Source organism: Labeo rohita, chromosome 21 (assembly GCF_022985175.1).
Source record: "Labeo rohita strain BAU-BD-2019 chromosome 21, IGBB_LRoh.1.0, whole genome shotgun sequence".
NCBI classification, from domain to species: Eukaryota; Metazoa; Chordata; class Actinopteri; order Cypriniformes; family Cyprinidae; genus Labeo; species Labeo rohita.
This window is the reverse complement of record NC_066889.1, coordinates 8,791,610-8,808,899: the sequence shown is the minus strand read 5'-3', so window position 1 is coordinate 8,808,899 and position 17,290 is coordinate 8,791,610. Positions and strand designations below refer to the sequence as shown.

Sequence of the window (17,290 nt, the reverse complement as noted above, 5' to 3'; positions counted from 1 at the left end):
CTTCTCTAAAGGAGAGACCATGATTTCTTACGTGGTCAATTAGGGTAACTCTGTTTTCATTTGAGATTCATTTGCACCTTCTACCTCTCCTTCCACACCTTCCACCCCTCTGTCTACTTCTTCTATATCCATGTCTTCTTACAATTTCTTCTCATGCTCTTTCCACTATATCAGTGTCCTCCTATCCACTCGTCTCTTCTCCTTCTCCTCTCCTCTTTTCTTACATCCTCCTCTCTGCTCATCTTATTCTGCCTGTTCCACTCATCTTCTCTCTGTCATTACACCTCTTCTCTACCCACTCCACAACCCTCCTCCCCCCCACACACACACTTGTTTTTTTTTCTTATTCTTTCTTGCTCTTTGTATACTTTCCCTTTCATTTTTACTGTAAAGCAATTGTGATAAATGTGTAAACAATTAGGAAAACTGCATTTCCTGTGTTGTGTGTTTTATTAACAGAGTAGTTATCAGTTTTGGACCGACTGAAAATATACCATGTTCATTAGACGACAAATTACAGAGTTCTGTTTAGACAAATGGTACATGAAAAATAAAAGCTGCAATTGTTTTTTTCCTGATATATTACAATTTTGATTGGCTGTTATGAACTATTATGAAAACATTTGAGAATTTTGTGCACAATGTTTTGAGAAAATCATTCACATGATCTGAAATTTGTATGAAATGAACGAAAATGTACAATCTGTTTAGGTGTTAACTGTTTTGAAAACAGTGACCTGAGTTTGGAGAAATGTGTGAAATCGATTGAGAAAAACTGTAACAGTGTGATTAAATTAGCAATGCTATTCACCAATATCCACTGAATATAACCAATAACCAATATGTTTACCTGTCCTGTGAAACCCACACCCTCTGCTGACAGAAGGAAGTTTCGGTAAACTTGATTGGCCTGAGCAATGACTGCTGCTACAGCATTCTGGTAATGAGGGGCAGCGATGGACAGGATGGGAAGAGCAGCCAGCGGTAAGTGATCCACACTGCTGGACACCCAGTTTTCGTCATAGCTGTATGGATTCAGACTACAGGAAGACAAAATGAGATAATCCACAAAATAATGTTTTTATAGCTAACCTCCTAGTCCTTTACTTTTTATAAGTAAAGTTTATAGTTCCCATTTTGTGCTCTTGTTGTTTTGACTTGCTTTTTCCTGTCATGTTAATTTTGCTCACCCGTCCCATGCGATGCAGTAATGGATGGTGTAATGTAATTATTGCTGGGGAGCATCTGATTAATGTATTTGTCTAGCAGCTTTCTCATACTCTCTCATTCAGTGTGATTTTACAGCTGTGCAATATTAGTTCAATTTACCAAAAAGAAACGGCTCATAAAAGCAAAACATTCATGAATCAGTTGGACTACACTGTTCATGCTGTACAAATTTGATTTACTAAAAAGAACCAACTCATTAGAGTCATTTGTTCAGGAATTGGTTGGACTACACTGGTCATGCTGATTCAATAAAAAGAACTGGCTCGGGAAGTCATATATTGGGAAAATTAACTGGACTGGTTGCACTGTATGAGTCTGATTCACTAAAAAGAACCAGTTCATATCTGTAAAATGCAATAACAGTGTTAGCAGTAGATAACACCTTATATCTTGGACCAGACTAAAACCCACTTTGATACAGGTTTTGTTAAAAGTAATTGCAAAAATAATTTGTTGGTCACCATTTCTTTGCAGATGCCACTTGGTTTGATATTTTGTTCTCTAATGCAATATAATTCATACCTTTCAGGAGTGGTTTAGGTGTCTATTGTATATCATATTTGGGCCATACTCCTATTGTTGTTCATTGTTGTTATATGTACATCTACTGCATGTGTATATACATCTGATGTTAATGTCATGAATGATATGTGTATATTCTAGTCTTTGCTGTTTAGCTTAGAAAAGAACTCTGTTCTGCTCATCTCCACAACTTTTTTAAGCATTTCTAAAGCATTAAATGCTTACAACAACAACAACAACAAATAAAAGAACATTCAGGGAAAAAAATATTGTTACCCATTAATTTAATAAAGGAGAAGAAGAAGTTAATAGGGAAAAAAGTTGGATGTCAGTTAGGCTCTGTATATTTGATATCCAAAATCATTATAATGCTTGTCTGGATGTTTCCCTCAGCTCAGAAATGGAAAACCAGCAAGAGGCTACAAAGAAAATGTCCAAATGTCATCATGTAAAATTCATTGTGCTTTGGCCTTATGTGCTCCTGCTCCAGTGTTTCTGACAGAGGCACAGCATTCTGGCACATTTCGACCTCTCTGTATGATGTTCTATAAGAAGCACTAGGCATAGCCTGGAGATGGCTGAGTGGGTCTGCTTTATTTCGTCATTTAATGAAAGTAAATTAACCTTTGTGGTTCTCTGAATGCTTGAAATAAAAATGTTAATTTTCCATCATGGTTCCAAAGTGCTACTACATTGTTTAAGTCTTGAAAAAGCATTTTAATTTTCAAGTCTCTCTGATCTAAAATGTTTGTGATGGCAGCTCAGAATGACTTCAAAGGGCAGATCAATAGGTTCTTTTAACTGTCAGTTAGAGCTCAGAATATAATTTGAGAATTAAAATGGTCAGGTGAAAGCTTTTGATTCTGAAATCATTTCACAGTAAATAAAGGTAATAGGCTTGTGTACTGGGATGGGCACCTTAAAGAATTTAACAAATATGTTTCCATTAACAATGTAGTAGTTTTACATACAAAAACTTTGGGGGAAAATGTTATTCTTTATCTTTTTACAAGCTGTTGTATCAACAACCATTTAGTAACTGTACTGTTCTAAAATAGTAGTCTTAAGTACAAACTGTATGTGTTTGATTCAATAAAAAGAACTATAATTTGTTTAGGAACTGGCTCATGAGTCATTTGTTAGGAAATAGGTTGGGCTACACTGACCATGCTGTATGATTTTGATTCACTAAAAAGAATCGACTCAATAGAGTCATTTGTTTAGAAATTGGATGAACTACACTGGTTAAAATGTATGAATTCAGTTTACCAAAAAGAATCAACTCATAAAAAGTTCATAAAAAAAGGTACTGATATGAAGTCAGTCACTGAGCTGTCCCAGCAACAGTTCATCCAGCATCCCTCCACCTCCCTTATTTCTTTTTTATTCCTAAATAAAAAAAAATTTTATTCCTTTATCGTAAAATCATAGGCGGGTTCTAATTCAAAACTTGAACCGAGCCTTGGTTTTGAGCCTCCTTCGAGGACAGTAAGCCAAGTTTATTTACCAAACCAAAACAAGAGTTATGCTAGCATGCATGCTTTAGCATTAACATAGTCATTAAAAAGAAATAGCATATTTGGCTTTTGCATTGTTATTTCTACATCTTACTTTGAGACCAGAGAGAAGGCATCAGCACACACGGCCGGGCAGGGCACCAGTCTGACCAGCATGCTGTCTGCTGCTGCCTGAAAGTGCGCATGTGCCACCCGCTCCAACACGGACGCCAAAGTGGAAGCGTCACCTGCCTTTCCTTCAGGGTCCGCACCTCCAGAATCCAAGGTATGACCTCCATGAATCACCAGGATGAGTAATTGTGTCCTGCACTTTCTCTGCAGGAGGAAAAAAGAGATGAAATTAGTAAAAACCAAGAGAATAATTCAATGTGATTAGAAGTGAGATAATGAGGACCAACCTCTATGTCTTCCAAACCATCCACACTGCTCTGTGGCGCACATCGAGGGTGCCGCAACCTGTACAGGCTCTCTAGTGGTCAATGAGAGACAGAGAAAAATAGTGAAAGACCGAACTGACTTAATGCTGCTCTGCAGTGAAGCAGCAGTTTCCACCTCAAACCATCCATCTTACTGATGACTGATGAACCATGTTCTCTCTTCTCCAAATCAGTATGGAATCATTCAAAAAAAGTTCAGATAATACCATATTGTTGAGCCAATCTGGATAAGTGCTCCTCATTACCGCATTCTCTCACTCTTTAAGAGCTTTTCACACTTTCTAAACCCCAGGTAAAATGAATCCAGAGTTTCTTGCTACACGCTTCATATTGCTCAAAATTTAGCCGGCGTAAACAATAAGATATGAGTATTCATAAGCTAACATTTACACTGTACATTCCTAAACTGAGTAAACATTTTCATTTGGAGTATCACTGTCATTGATGGATGCAATGTGTGTACATAGGCTCTAGCACGGTGCATCGTCATATTATATCTTACAGACTGTATACAGTTTTACAGAATGAACTTTTCGGACTATAAAGGTAAAAATGTAATGGTCTCTTTTTCACTCCAGATCACGTTTTCTCTTTTGATTTGATTTGATTTTTTGTATACACTGAGCAGTGTGTCCATAACTGTCAGGAGCATGTGAATGTGAGGCACACGATTGGTTGTCAGTTACCGAGTATCTAACTGTAACATTGTTTCACATTGTGCACTGTACTACACATTGTACTTAATATCACACATCGTTTCACACTGTAAAACACAGCAAAAGTACTGCTAACCCTGCTCCAGAGAAGGGTTTCATAAACCCAGGTAGAAAAGGGGTGCTAAACCCGCTAAATAAAAAGTGAAACGTACCTTTACCTGGGGATAAAAGCAGGGTTTAGAACGACAATAAGCCCTGGTTAAGCGCAGTGTGAAAAGCCTTTTTATTTACATGTAAAGCATACAGTAGCATTGTATGTAAATTAGGGCTGGGTGATATGGGCAAAAAAATGATCACCATAATTTTTTTCATATCAGTCGATATCGATAATTATCACGATAAATGTCAAATCTTTATTTCTTTCAAGTCAGATTTTTGCTCCAAAGTGAAAGTTGTAGAAATCAGACCATTAATTTTCAAAATTATAACACATCCATGATGGAAAATACACTCACAATCACAGAAATAAAATGGTTGAACTATTATATTAATGTTCATTAAGCATTATCACATGCACAGACACACACACACACACACACACACACACACATTTTGTTGCACATAAAAGATTTCTGTAATAAATGACAGGTAACAAATCTTTTACTGCAGGTCTTCTCTTTTTGAGTTAATATGTCATTTTCAGGTTTCACTGAAATCATAATATAAAATAATTGTTAAAACTGATATGTCTGTATGAATAAAGTGCTAAACCTTGACTAAGTATGATTTGAAATGCAATGAAAATGATTTTATCATTATCATTGTCTAAATGCTAATTCATAAGACAAAAACTGAAAAACACTGTATTATTGATTTAATAAGCCCATTAGTGGTCTTATGTTGCCATCTAGTGGTTAAAATCGTATCTTCAGACAGCTTAGTATTTAAATAAGTGTAACTAATTTAGTGCCATTCTTAGCCTTGTCTCCATAAAATGTTGCATACTTGTTTACATGATGCATCAGTTTACTCAGTTCTGTTACATTTTTAGGCACTTAGGTACACTATATAAGGACTATATTATTAAATGTCCCTGTTATTGCTGTTGAAATGCAATGCAAAATGAGTCCCGCTGTTTCGTTCCACTTTTAGCACATAAAAGTTATTTCAAACATTTATCGAACTCTTCATATCGTTTTATCGAGGAAAATTATATCGATTATTTTTTATCGAATTATCGCCCAGCCCTAATGTAAATAAAGTGTGAAAGTGGGTTTTTTTTTAGTTCTTCGTGCATTTTCTAGAATTTTCGCAACTTCATTTGACCATTTAAAGCTACTCAGGATTTTAATCTTAATACTGTGAATATTGAGAACTGAGGCTTGATGATGACTATTAATGAAAAATAATGTGCTTAATAAGAACAGCATTGGAGAAAACAGAATTAACACAACATGAAGCATCTAAAACACTGAAGTCAATTTAGAGTTCACATTATAATTTGATGTATCCATTACCTTTGGAAAATAATGACAACAATATTTATTTTTGTGTTGGGTATGTAGGGTAAAAATATAGTAATTATTCACTTTAATTATTATCACTAATGTAACCCGGGTAACCCAGGCTACTAGCAAAAAGATTAAGAATGATTCAAAATGTAAGAAAAGTTGAAGGAAGCTAAGAAGGGAAGAAAAAGGAGAAAGTTCCAGAAGGACAAAAGATTCATCAAATCACTCCTCTCACTTCAGTGTCAGAATCGCTGCATCAGCCTGAAGTGGTTGTCGTCGGAGAAGAAGAGAGAAGAGTGAAGAGAAAATCAGATGAGTGCAAACAGAGTAGATCCCAGTGTTGAAGCCCTGTGATTAATCTTCCTTGTGAGAATATATAATTCTATTTTGCTCTGGTGAGTGAATTTTCATGTATTAATCTAATATCACTTTGAAATGACTCATTACAAGGCAGTTTTGAGTAGGCCGTGTGCATACCGCGTGCATTGAACTAGTTAGTATGTGAGCTAAAGCTACCACACGTAAAAGTGATAAATCGGTCATGAGACAATACAAAGAGTGATTTATGAGTGTCAACTATTCACTCACCAGTAGCATCATATCCTCTCTCTAGTAGACGTTCCTTGCTTCTGATCGTCGCAGCACCCTATGCAGCCATTGGATCATCTGTTGGAAGTTGAAGGGGCAAATGGCCAGGCTGTTCCCTACCTGGGATATGTTGAGTTAACTCTGAAGTTTCCTCAAGAATTCTTAGGAAAAGAAGCTGAAGTTCCGACGTTGGCCCTAGTGGTCCTAGACCTGACACACATGCCCCAAATTCTCATCGGCACCAACACCTTAGATGTCCTGTATGCTGGTCATGAACAAGCAACCATGCCCAGAGTTAAATCATGCTACCGTGGGTATCAAGCTGTGAGAAGAGTTCTAGAAGCAAGACTGCAACGAGCAGGTTTGAGTGTCTTGGACCAAGTAAAAGTAAAAGGAGTCATGCCTGAAGTGATAACAGCTGTAAGTACTGAAATGTGTCAACATTGTCGGGCCACTGTCAGAGACCTGGGTGATGGTAGAGCCATCAGCATCATCATCTTTGCCTGGCGGGCTACTAGTGGCTAGTTGTTTGCATTCCCTACCTCCGAAACGCAGTGTCCAGATACCGATAGTGCTGAGGAATGAGACACAAGTTGATTTAACAATCCCTTCAAGAGCGGTGTTGGCCGAAGTGCATGCCGTCCAAAGTGTGATTGAAGGACGAAACCCTGAGAGTGCTCCTTTGTGCAAAGGTGCGAGTCCTGCACAAGCAAAGATCGTTCCTGACTTCGGTGACTCACCCTTATCAAGCGAGTGGAAGAAAGGGATAACTGATCTAGTAAACTCGATGCCAGATGTATTCACGCTGCATTATTTGGATTACGGCCACACAGACAGAGTAAAACACCACATCAATCTCTGTGACAAGACACCGTTCAAGCAGCGTGCTAGGCCCATCCATCCCCAAGATGTCGATGCTGTAAGAAGGCATCTCAAAGAACTCCTTGATGCAGACGTCATTAGAGAATCGGAATCCCCCTTTGCCTCTCTAATAGTAGTGGTAAAAAAAGAAGAATAAAGATGTCTGTCTCTGCATTGACTTAAGAAAGTTGAATTCACATACCATAAAAGACACGTATACTCTGCCAAATTATGGAAGAAGCCTTCTCAGTTCTATCTGGCTCCAAATGGTTTTCAGTCCTCGACTTAAAATCACGCTTCTATCAGATCGAGATGGAAGAGGCTGATAAACAGAAAACAGCATTTGTTTGTCCGGATTGAATACGGATTGAAGCTTTCTCCCAAGAAATGCAAGTTTTTCCAGATGCCGGTCCAATACCTGGGCCATATAGTATCTCAGAATGGCGTCGAGACAGATCCGGCCAAGATCAAAGCCCTCAAGACCTGGCCAAGGCCGAGAAACCTCAAAGAGCTAAAATAATTCCTCGGATTCGTGGGATACTACAGGAGGTTCGTCCAAGACTTCTCTAAAATCACAAGACCTCTTAATGATCTTACAGATCAGATATCCCCCTCTACAGAAAAAACAGAGATGAGACCCAAAGAAAAACATAAAGTACCAGGATCCTAAAGAGCAGTTTGGGACCCAGGAATGTCAGCAAGCGTTTGACACCATCATAGAGAAGCTGACTTCAGCCCCAGTCCTCGGATTTGCAGATCCCAGCCTTCCCTACGTGTTAACCACGGACGCAAGCACCACCGGGCTTGGAGCTGCCCTTTACACTTACATCTGAGGCTTTTAGAGACCTGAGGTGCAACTGCACCACGTCGGCACTGCCCACAAGCCTATTGGTGCCGCTAATAATGTGTAAATATTATTTTATTTTTTATTTTATTTTATAGGTACCTTTCATATCAAATATTGGTAATATATAATAAAATATTACATTACATATTTACACATACATAATAATATGATACATTTGTACAAAATGTTACATAAAATTGTAATTTAAATAGTGTCACAAAAATGCTCTACAATATGCAGTGGGGACAATATGCTCAATTTGGATTGTTAGCATGCTCCCATTAGTCCTTGCTAGTAAATGCTAGTAGCATTCTACTGGCAAAAGGCATCTTCATCCTTTGCCAGCCATTCAGAATTAACTCTGTATTTTGTTAATTAAATTTGTTTTGATTTTCACTGAAAATCAGCACTGAAAATGCATAAAGCTCTGCTGATTCTGTCTGGGCAGGTTCATAATAATTTTAGTCCTGCCAAATTACTAAATTTACTTCTTGAAATGCCTGAAGGAGAATTTTCTCCTCATGAAGGCAGTTTTCTTCCCAGATTAATTTATCTGAATAATGTCCCTTTTGAGGACAATATTTAATTTGAACTAGTGCAAAAATGGCCTTCTATAGTTCTAATATTGTGATTGGCCCATTATTTTGCCTTTTTAAAGAGCACTACAGGTTTTCTGTCAGAACCCAACTGCTCTTTGCTAGTCAATGTCAACCTCACAAGGAATCACAGAGTGCACGCTGCTAGAGGCTGTGCCTTAACCGCCTCAGAATTTCAATTGCAAGACAGTCTGCATCTGTTTGTGACTGTGTGGGGCTGGGCAGAACGAATTAATTAATAATTCAAGAAACCTTCAGACAAACTGGAGAGGAAGAAGAAGCAGACTAATAGAGGGAGTTAGAGAGATTTTGTTTGTTTGAAAATCTGAATGCCACTCAAAACAACAGTTCAACAATTATCATTATCAAATTTTGCTCTGATTTAAATTAGAAGTTACATTTACAGGGCAGGGAGTTGTTTGCTGTAGTCCTTCCTTTTGCTTGAGAGCAAGCTGTGTATGTGAAATCTTCCCCTAAGCTCCCATTCTTTTAGCTCACTGAATAACACCATTAAAAATCATGTCAGTTCACCACTAATAAGCAGTTTTTTTTATGTGGACATTTCTAGTACATGTATATTTCACTATTAAAAGTGCTGTCAAAGTCCATGTTCACTCGGTGGACATATTTTTATTTCTAGTAATGCAAGCAAAGCTCCTTTATTAGAACCGGGAAATACCAAAACCTCCACAGCTATTTATCAAAACAGGACAACAATTATGTAACATAATAGGCTTTTTTAACTTAGCTCACACAAAAAAAATAAATAAATCAGCTGTGAAACCATGGTAATATTCAGACCAAAGATTGCGAATATAAAAACGGCACCTTTATTTTGAGCAACAAAACAAAAACCCAAAACAAAATAGGATTGCTGCGTGTTGCTGAGCAACACACAATTGTGGCGTGAATGATTCAAATGACACACTCATAAACTTCTCGCTACATAGTTACACCAGTAAGTATGTAACCTGCAGAAATGCTCAATGTAAACGCTCCACTAATACAGACTACCTACTGTTGTATAATAGGACAAATAACAGCAAAACATAAATGCATATAATCCAAATAGAAAATTTAACATTAAAGGATTAGTTCACTTTCAGAACTAACATTTACAGATAATGCACTCACCCCCTTGTTTTTTGAGGAAAACATTTCAGGTTTTCTCTCCATGTAATGGACTTCTACGGTGCCCCCAAATTCGAACTTCCCAAATGCAGTTTAAATGCAGCTTCAAAGGGCTCTAAAAAGAAGGGACTTATCTAGTGAAACGATCGGTTATTATTTATTTTTATTTTTTTAATTACAGTTTATATACTTTTTAACCTTAACTGCTCGTCTTGTCTAGCTCTGTGTGAACTCTGTTTTTTTTCCAGTCATGACAGTTAGGGTATGTCTAAAAACTCTTATTTTCTCCTCCAACTTTTAAATCATTCTACATCGCTGCAGAAGTACCAACCCAGTGTTTACAAAGTGAACATCCAACGATCAAACACCCTTTACAAATAAAGGTAAAACAGCAAAGTAGGACGATTTTGAAGTGGGAGGAGAAAATGAGATGGGAGTTTTTCTACATACTCTAACTGTCATGACCGGAGTCCACACAGAGCTAGACACACATCAGTAAGCATAATGAAGATGTCAGATATTTTCAATCGGGAAAATTAAGGTAAAAAATACAGATAAAAGGTTATTTCTATTTTGAGTATTGTCAGTGCTGTTTGATCTATTTATTGTGGGACCGACTGTACTGTTGTTTAACAACATACAGATTGTTCCACTGTTGAAATGTTCAATATGCAAAAACTCCAGAAAACATTTTTGAAAGTTGTGAGTTGGGAAAATTACATGATATATGACCCTTTATACAGTGCATTCCATTTTTAAGATTGTAAAGATCTATCCTTCACAGCCTCGTTTTCACCAAATCATGTTGAAATATTAACATGTAAATAAACAAAATAATAATTTAAAAGTATTGTTTATAGTATGTGGGGGGTTTTTTTGGAGGGGGGGGGGTTGTTTTTTGTTTGGATTTTCAATTATTTTCAGTGATCAATGACACTGTTCATTTTGTCTGTGTGACTGTATTGTATCTGTTTGGGTGTTTTTTACAAAAAAATTGTCACAAACCCCAGAGCAAATAGGTAGTTGTGTCCCTGAGCGGGACTGTTGACATAATCAGAGGTCTCATTCAGTTTATTTCTCAGAACTTTTCTTGTTTGTATCCTAGTGCTCATATGTGACCCAAAACTCTCACTTTTTTACGTCTTGATTTCAGTTTCACTCGCTTCAGTGCACATATTGTTCATTAGTGAGAGGTCACATGCAATTTCTTAAGCTCACTGTGCTCAGGTGTTTGAATTCAGCGTTCAGTTGAATGGAAATGTGGGTTTGTCGTGGAAGAAGACTATAATAAACAACACAGGCTACATATATAGGCTACATGCTGTATTAATTTACTTACAACCCAGCAAACAAAACTATATATATATATAATATATGCTTAAATCTTCTAGTGAGTAAATAAATAAATAAATAAATAAATAAACCATTTTGTTTAGTGGTGAGACTTATCCCTGCTCTCTTTAAATCTGAAATATGTTCCAGATTTATTAACAGTGAAATGAAAACAGATAATTGCTTGCAGTAATCCTCTCTCTCTCTTTTGCTTTCTCACTGTCTGTTTCAATCATTTCTCTTTATAATCTATGACCTTACTATCGTGAAATACAAAATAACCAAATCCACATGATATTAAGTTTCTACACTCCTCCAAGCTATCTATAAATCCTGCCATAAATAACAGAACTGTGGCAGAAAAAAAATGTACAGAGACCATCCACCACAAGTGTGAATACAGATGAATCTCTCAAGACCCAGATTACAAAACAAGTTTTTTCAAAACATACTTCTCAACAAAACTAATACAAACACAGCTGATGGATGTTTTGTGATAGGCCCTGATAGGTCGCTCGATCATGCTGCCACATTCATGAGGTCTTATTGCTCTTTCAGTAGAACTGCTTCGCAGTCTGATGGAAAACATTTTTCATAAATAAGCCTCTTTCTCATCATTTAAAAGTAACGCTGTCGCGCGGCATTACAGACACTCCAAATCTCTTGTGCAGTATTAGAGAGTCTCTCTAAAGGGAGTTAAATGTGTGAGAGACTTATATGGTGCTGTAGAGTCACTACGTGTCTTGTGGTATTAATACGGCTTAGAGAAGCAAAACAGTGATTATGCTGCATCTGCAGCATTAGTCACTAGTGATTCTCTCTTCACTGAACTTCCCCCACTTTAAGTTAGATAGCAAACAAACTGTATATAATGGAAACTTCTGTTTAGGGTAAAGTAAACTAATTAGGGAGGACCAGCACAGATTTCTCAGCTTTCACAGCAATTTTACTTGTTAGATGAAGTTTATTGAATTGAATATTGTATAAAATCTGATCATCAGGTTACTCCTAAAGAGTGGTGCTGACTTGAATTTAGGATTGTGGCAAATTCAGCTGTACTTTGTCAATTGAAGTGTTTATACCTTACAGGATTGATAAAATGTATTCATGATACAAAAAATTTAGAAGAGATCTTCTCAAGAGAATGAGTGCTTTTACCTCTGGAGTGCTCCAGGTGTCCCAGTGTTTCAATCTGCTCCACCAGGTCATTGGAGTTCCACTGGCTCATTTCCAGAAGTAATGCTGTCTTCCCCTCCATAACATCTGCAGATCAGCAGGACATTAGAAATCATTTATTGCAATGGAGGAAATTAGGGTCCATAATGCTGGTAGCTCTTTCTGCAAATTATTTTTTTATTAAAGCATGACGCACGAACACAATATAGTTTATCATAATATATATTACAATCTAATATCTAAAAGATAAGTGTATTAAGGGTGATGTAGTATGTCGAACTGATATAACTTTTACATATTAAAAGTATAATATTTTGATATTTTTTTATTATATAATTTTAAAAAGCTTTAGCTGTGTCCCATATTCTGCACATAGCCTTGTTACTGCATCATTTTATGTTTTTTTTTTTTTTTTACATTTATAGGAAGTAAGTTAAGTTTATAAGTAATATTTAAGTCAATAACCATAAACTAATATTTGGACCCAAACTGAGTGACAACTTGGTTCCCTTTTGAGGGAACTTCGAACTGCGTCCTCTAGAGGTCGCTATGGGGGAACATCTCCTACGTGACCTGTGTCTGAAGCCTATATACAAAAAGTACACAGTACTGGCCGGCGACAGCCTATGACGTCACTACCGGCACGACTCGTCAAACACATCATCCTCTTCTTCGTCTTCAATTCTGACCTTTTGTCTGTGTGCATTTCTCACACCAGAATGGCTCATCTGTGACGATGTGTGGTAAAGAGCAAGCGCTTTCAGCTCTCGAGGGAGTTTGTTGCGCTCTCTGTCTCTTGCAAGAGGCAAGCACACTCTGATACCCACAGCTTTCCTTACGGCTACATGAGCTGTGCATGTATGGTGAGGAGTAAGTCGCATTCAATGCTTGTTTCTTGCTCTCATCAACCTGTGTGTGTGTGTGGTTAAGAGTAGCACGTCCAGCTCTCAAGGAACTGGATGTGCTCATCGTGATGCATTCGTGAAAGAACAGAGGTAAGTCTTCACTGTTTACCCGAGTTGTAACATCCGAATTTGCATGAGTGCGTTCGCCTGTCGCAGCATTAACAATGCATTCGCGGCGGCGGCACCGTTCTCGCCTGATTCCCGGAGGAATCTAGCGCGTGGGCGGAGTGTGTTTAGCTCCCGCGGGAGCTGAATATATGCTGCACGTTGTGGTTGTGGTTGCGGTGTTAATTATCTGCCAAAACTCGGGTTTATGGACAAAAGAAAAAAAAAGGACACCTCCTTAACACAGCCATCTGAGGGTGGGTATAGTTCAGCCATGTTAATGGTGGGACTTACTTAAGGGCAGCTATCTGAGGTTAGCTGCATGTGAACTTGCCCCTTCCTGGAAGCATAGCTATCTGAGGGTAGCTATGTGCTTATTAAGACCCTTCTTTGGTGTTCTTAATAGCATCTTCCTGGAGCCCTGCCGAGATGGTGCTGTCTTCCCTTTTCAGGTTTATATTTAAACAGCCCACGGCTGGAAATGGTCCTGGCGGTTACATGGTCCCCTTTCCTAAAGCCAGATATTTAGTTGGACAGCTTACTTTCTGTAGTCCGGGTGGTTTCATTCAGTTCCACCTGATAGCCCTTCCTACACACATCGGTATCTGAGGATATCTATGTGCTAGCTCAATGACTGCTCTCCTTCTAGGATCATTTAAGTAGCGGTTTCCTTGAGCCCTCGCCTAGATGGCGCTATTTCCCCTGCTAGGGTTATAAGTAGATGGCCCACTCTGGTGGTCTGAGTTGCGTCTAGGAGGGTTTATCGGGTTCTTTGAACTGGCTATGCGGGACTAGCTGCTGATAGCTCAGTGATTGCTCCCCCTTCTAGGGTTTTTAAGTAGGTCTCTTGAGCTTTTACCCACACAGTGCTGTCTCTCCTGCTAGGGTTGTAAGTAGACAGCACACTCTTTGTGTGTTTGTCTCAGCTGGTCCCCCTCTGGCACATTGAACTTAATGTGCAGGGTTATGTTGTATTATGTATAGAACAGCCTAACTGATGGTCCGGACTCGGTCTTCAGACTAGCCCTTCTAGTATGTCTGTGGATGAATCATGCTGGGGAGACATGGTGGTGAGTGATCCTTTTCTTTTATGTCACTAGAACTGGCATTTGTTATTAGCCGCCGATGACGGGGCCCCTGATTGCTGCTGATGTCTCCATCCTGGATCGGATTTGGAAGGCTTTCCTTATTCTGCAGCCAAACCACTAGGTACTACGAGGTAGTTCCTTGTTCAATGCATCCCTGCTACATTACTGCAACCCCAGGGCTTGTTGATCTTCCATTCAGGTAACCTCCAGTATGACATGCTTTTTACTCACCTTTACTTTTTTCTCTAGGACTTGTTTTGTCCTTCCTCTAGGTAAGCTCTTGGAAGTTCACTTCACAAGATGTCCCTGGACATCTCTGGCTGGACACATCACACTCTACTCATGTCTCGCCCTGAGGGGCTTCCTGTTACCAAGCTATTCACCCAATCCTCATGCATTTAAGGTGTTTCTGCGGAAACCCTTTTTAGTGCTGGCTCTGAGGAGCAACAGCATGCCAGGCATGATTCGGCCCCTTTTTGTTCTTGCACACCTGAGGGTTGGCTAGAACAGGGCCCACGCCTCCTTTTGAGGAAGAAAGCATGGATTACTTGGGTTGATAATGGCTAATGCCCCTCTTTGGCGGGTCATGGCGATGCCTCTTTCTAGCCATTGTTGGTTGCCCTGGCAAGGCTCCTCTCTGTGGAGGGCTGGCCTTGGTGCTCGCCACAGGCTGAAGGTACTAGAGCACTTTATTTCACATGAGTTATTTTAACTAATTTCTCTAAGAACGACTCGATTCCCCTCGATGTTGAATCTCGTTCTAATACCCCCTTCTGAATGCTCAGGATATGGTAGTGCTCACCTCGCGGAGACGCGGTTTTTGAAGCACGCCATCCTTCAGTAGAGAGGGTAGGTCCTTCTCCTCTCCTGGGGGCCGCTTGCTGCCGCCCAATGTGTTTCTCCTTCCATCACATTAAATGTGTACGGAAGATGCACTACTCTATTTGGGTACTTGAGGCCTTGGTCTCCTGGAGCTTCGTAGGATCAGCAGCCTAGGTCATTAGACCTCTTCTCTGCCCTTGTGATGTCTCTCCTGACATGAGATGAGCAGGGCTGTGCTCCCCTCACTAATGCAGGGTCATTAAACCAAGCCGTTTTTTGGGCAGATGGGGTAGGTCCTCCTCTCTATAGTAGGTTAGGTACTTACCCTATGGCTGCTGTGCATTCCATTGCTGTCACATTGGATAAGTTGACCGCTTGCTGCCGCCCAATGTGTCTCTGCTTCTGTCACAGTGTGTACAGAAGTTGTACTACTCCATTTGGGTATTAAAGGCCTCTGGCCTCCTGGAGCTTCAAAGAATCAGCAGCCTAGGTCACTAGACCTCGTTTCTGCCCTTGTATCTCTCCTGTCAGGAGATGAGCGTGGCAGTAGGGTCATTTAAGTAGGGTCATTTAAGCACACCATTCTTGGGCAAAATGAACAGGTCCTCCCCACTGTTGGCGAGGTATCTACCCTGCGGCTGCTAAATGCTCACCTTGGTTATTAGGACTGAGCTTTCGTTACAATCTCTTTGGATAAATCGGCCACCTGCTGCTTCCCGATGTGTTTCGCCTTTCACCTCTTTGACTGTGCGAAGGCTACACTGACAGAGACTTATAGGCCTTGGTCTCCTGGAAGCTCCATAGACAGCAGCCTAGGTCTTTAGGCCTCTTTCTCTGCCCTGTGATGTCTCTCCTGACATTGCATGAGCTTGGCAATGCTCCCCTCACTGAGGGTCTTCTGTGAGCATGTCACTCCTAATTGGAGCTCATAGGTACCTCTCTATATGAGAGAAGGGCCTTCACTCCTTATGGCTCCGGCTATTCCAGGTGGCGATGATGTTAAGCCCCTAGTGGGATGATGTTAAACCAGCCTTCTTTCGCTCCTCTCAAAGTATGAGGGTCCCCTGAGGGTTCCCTGTTGAGCAACTAAGATTCCACTCGTCCTAAGAGAGTTTACTTCCTCTGCTCCGGGGCATCCCATTCAGGCTGCTCAGTATTGAGCTTTGCAGTGCTCCCCTCTTACAGAAGAGTCACTTTGAGCATGAATCTGCTCCCTGAGATCTTAGAACCTCCCTAATTTGGGATTTGTGTTCTCTGCTTCCCAGAGCCTCTTTTTGTGAACTGTATTTCAGTCTCCAGGCACATTCTAAAATCCATGTTGTGGTAAGAACGCACACTAGCTTCTTGTGTTCTTTCTAAAATCCTGTATGGTGGGGATCACGCGTTTAGCTTCATACCCTTTTTTGAGATGTTTGGCCCCGGAACCTTGGAACCTTGTATCTTATCGATATCTCTGAACGGGGTGCCGATGACCTGCCCGACCAGCTCCTCGAGCGAGGTCGCGCAGAGCAGTAGGTAAACCCCCTGTTGACAAGCCGAGGTCTAGGCTACTGTCCTAGACTATAGGCTATATCCCTTAAAGGAATCTCTTTTCTGATTCCAAGTCTGAGCTCTGCCCTACGGTCAGGCATCTTTAGCCCGGTCCTTACAGGTAAATTCTTGGCCGAAGGGATTAAGTCACTGACAACCGCCTGGACGTCTTTTGGGGCAGCTCCCCTCTACTTGGATGGAGCTGGTACTTAGTGCTCGCCTTTGGTGTCTGGCTTGCACTCCCGTCAGCATGGCAGCATGGCAGCATGGGTATAACCGTTCCCCAGAGCGACCTCTAGAGGATGCAGTTCGAAGTTTCCTCGAAAGGGAACGTCTCAGGTTACATATGTAACCATGGTTTCCTGAGAAGGGAACGAGACACTGCATCCTCTAGTCTCGTCGCTATTGCTTCGGACATGAGCTTCAGACGAAGAAG

General features: G+C 40.0%; 1 protein-coding gene across 3 annotated transcripts in view; it reads right to left on the bottom strand.

The window, feature by feature from the left end:
• Positions 1-17,290, bottom strand: part of plrdgb (PITP-less RdgB-like protein) — a 184,624-nt gene that overhangs the window by 98,670 nt on the left and 68,664 nt on the right. For all 3 annotated transcript variants that reach the window (XM_051093322.1, XM_051093323.1, XM_051093324.1), the window contains exons 3-6: positions 12,387-12,491; positions 3,668-3,738; positions 3,364-3,584; positions 851-1,040 (exon numbers count right to left, since the gene is read on the bottom strand). In XM_051093322.1, coding sequence (XP_050949279.1) covers positions 851-1,040; positions 3,364-3,584; positions 3,668-3,738; positions 12,387-12,491 — 587 coding nt within the window. The remainder of the gene's footprint in view (positions 1-850; positions 1,041-3,363; positions 3,585-3,667; positions 3,739-12,386; positions 12,492-17,290) is intronic.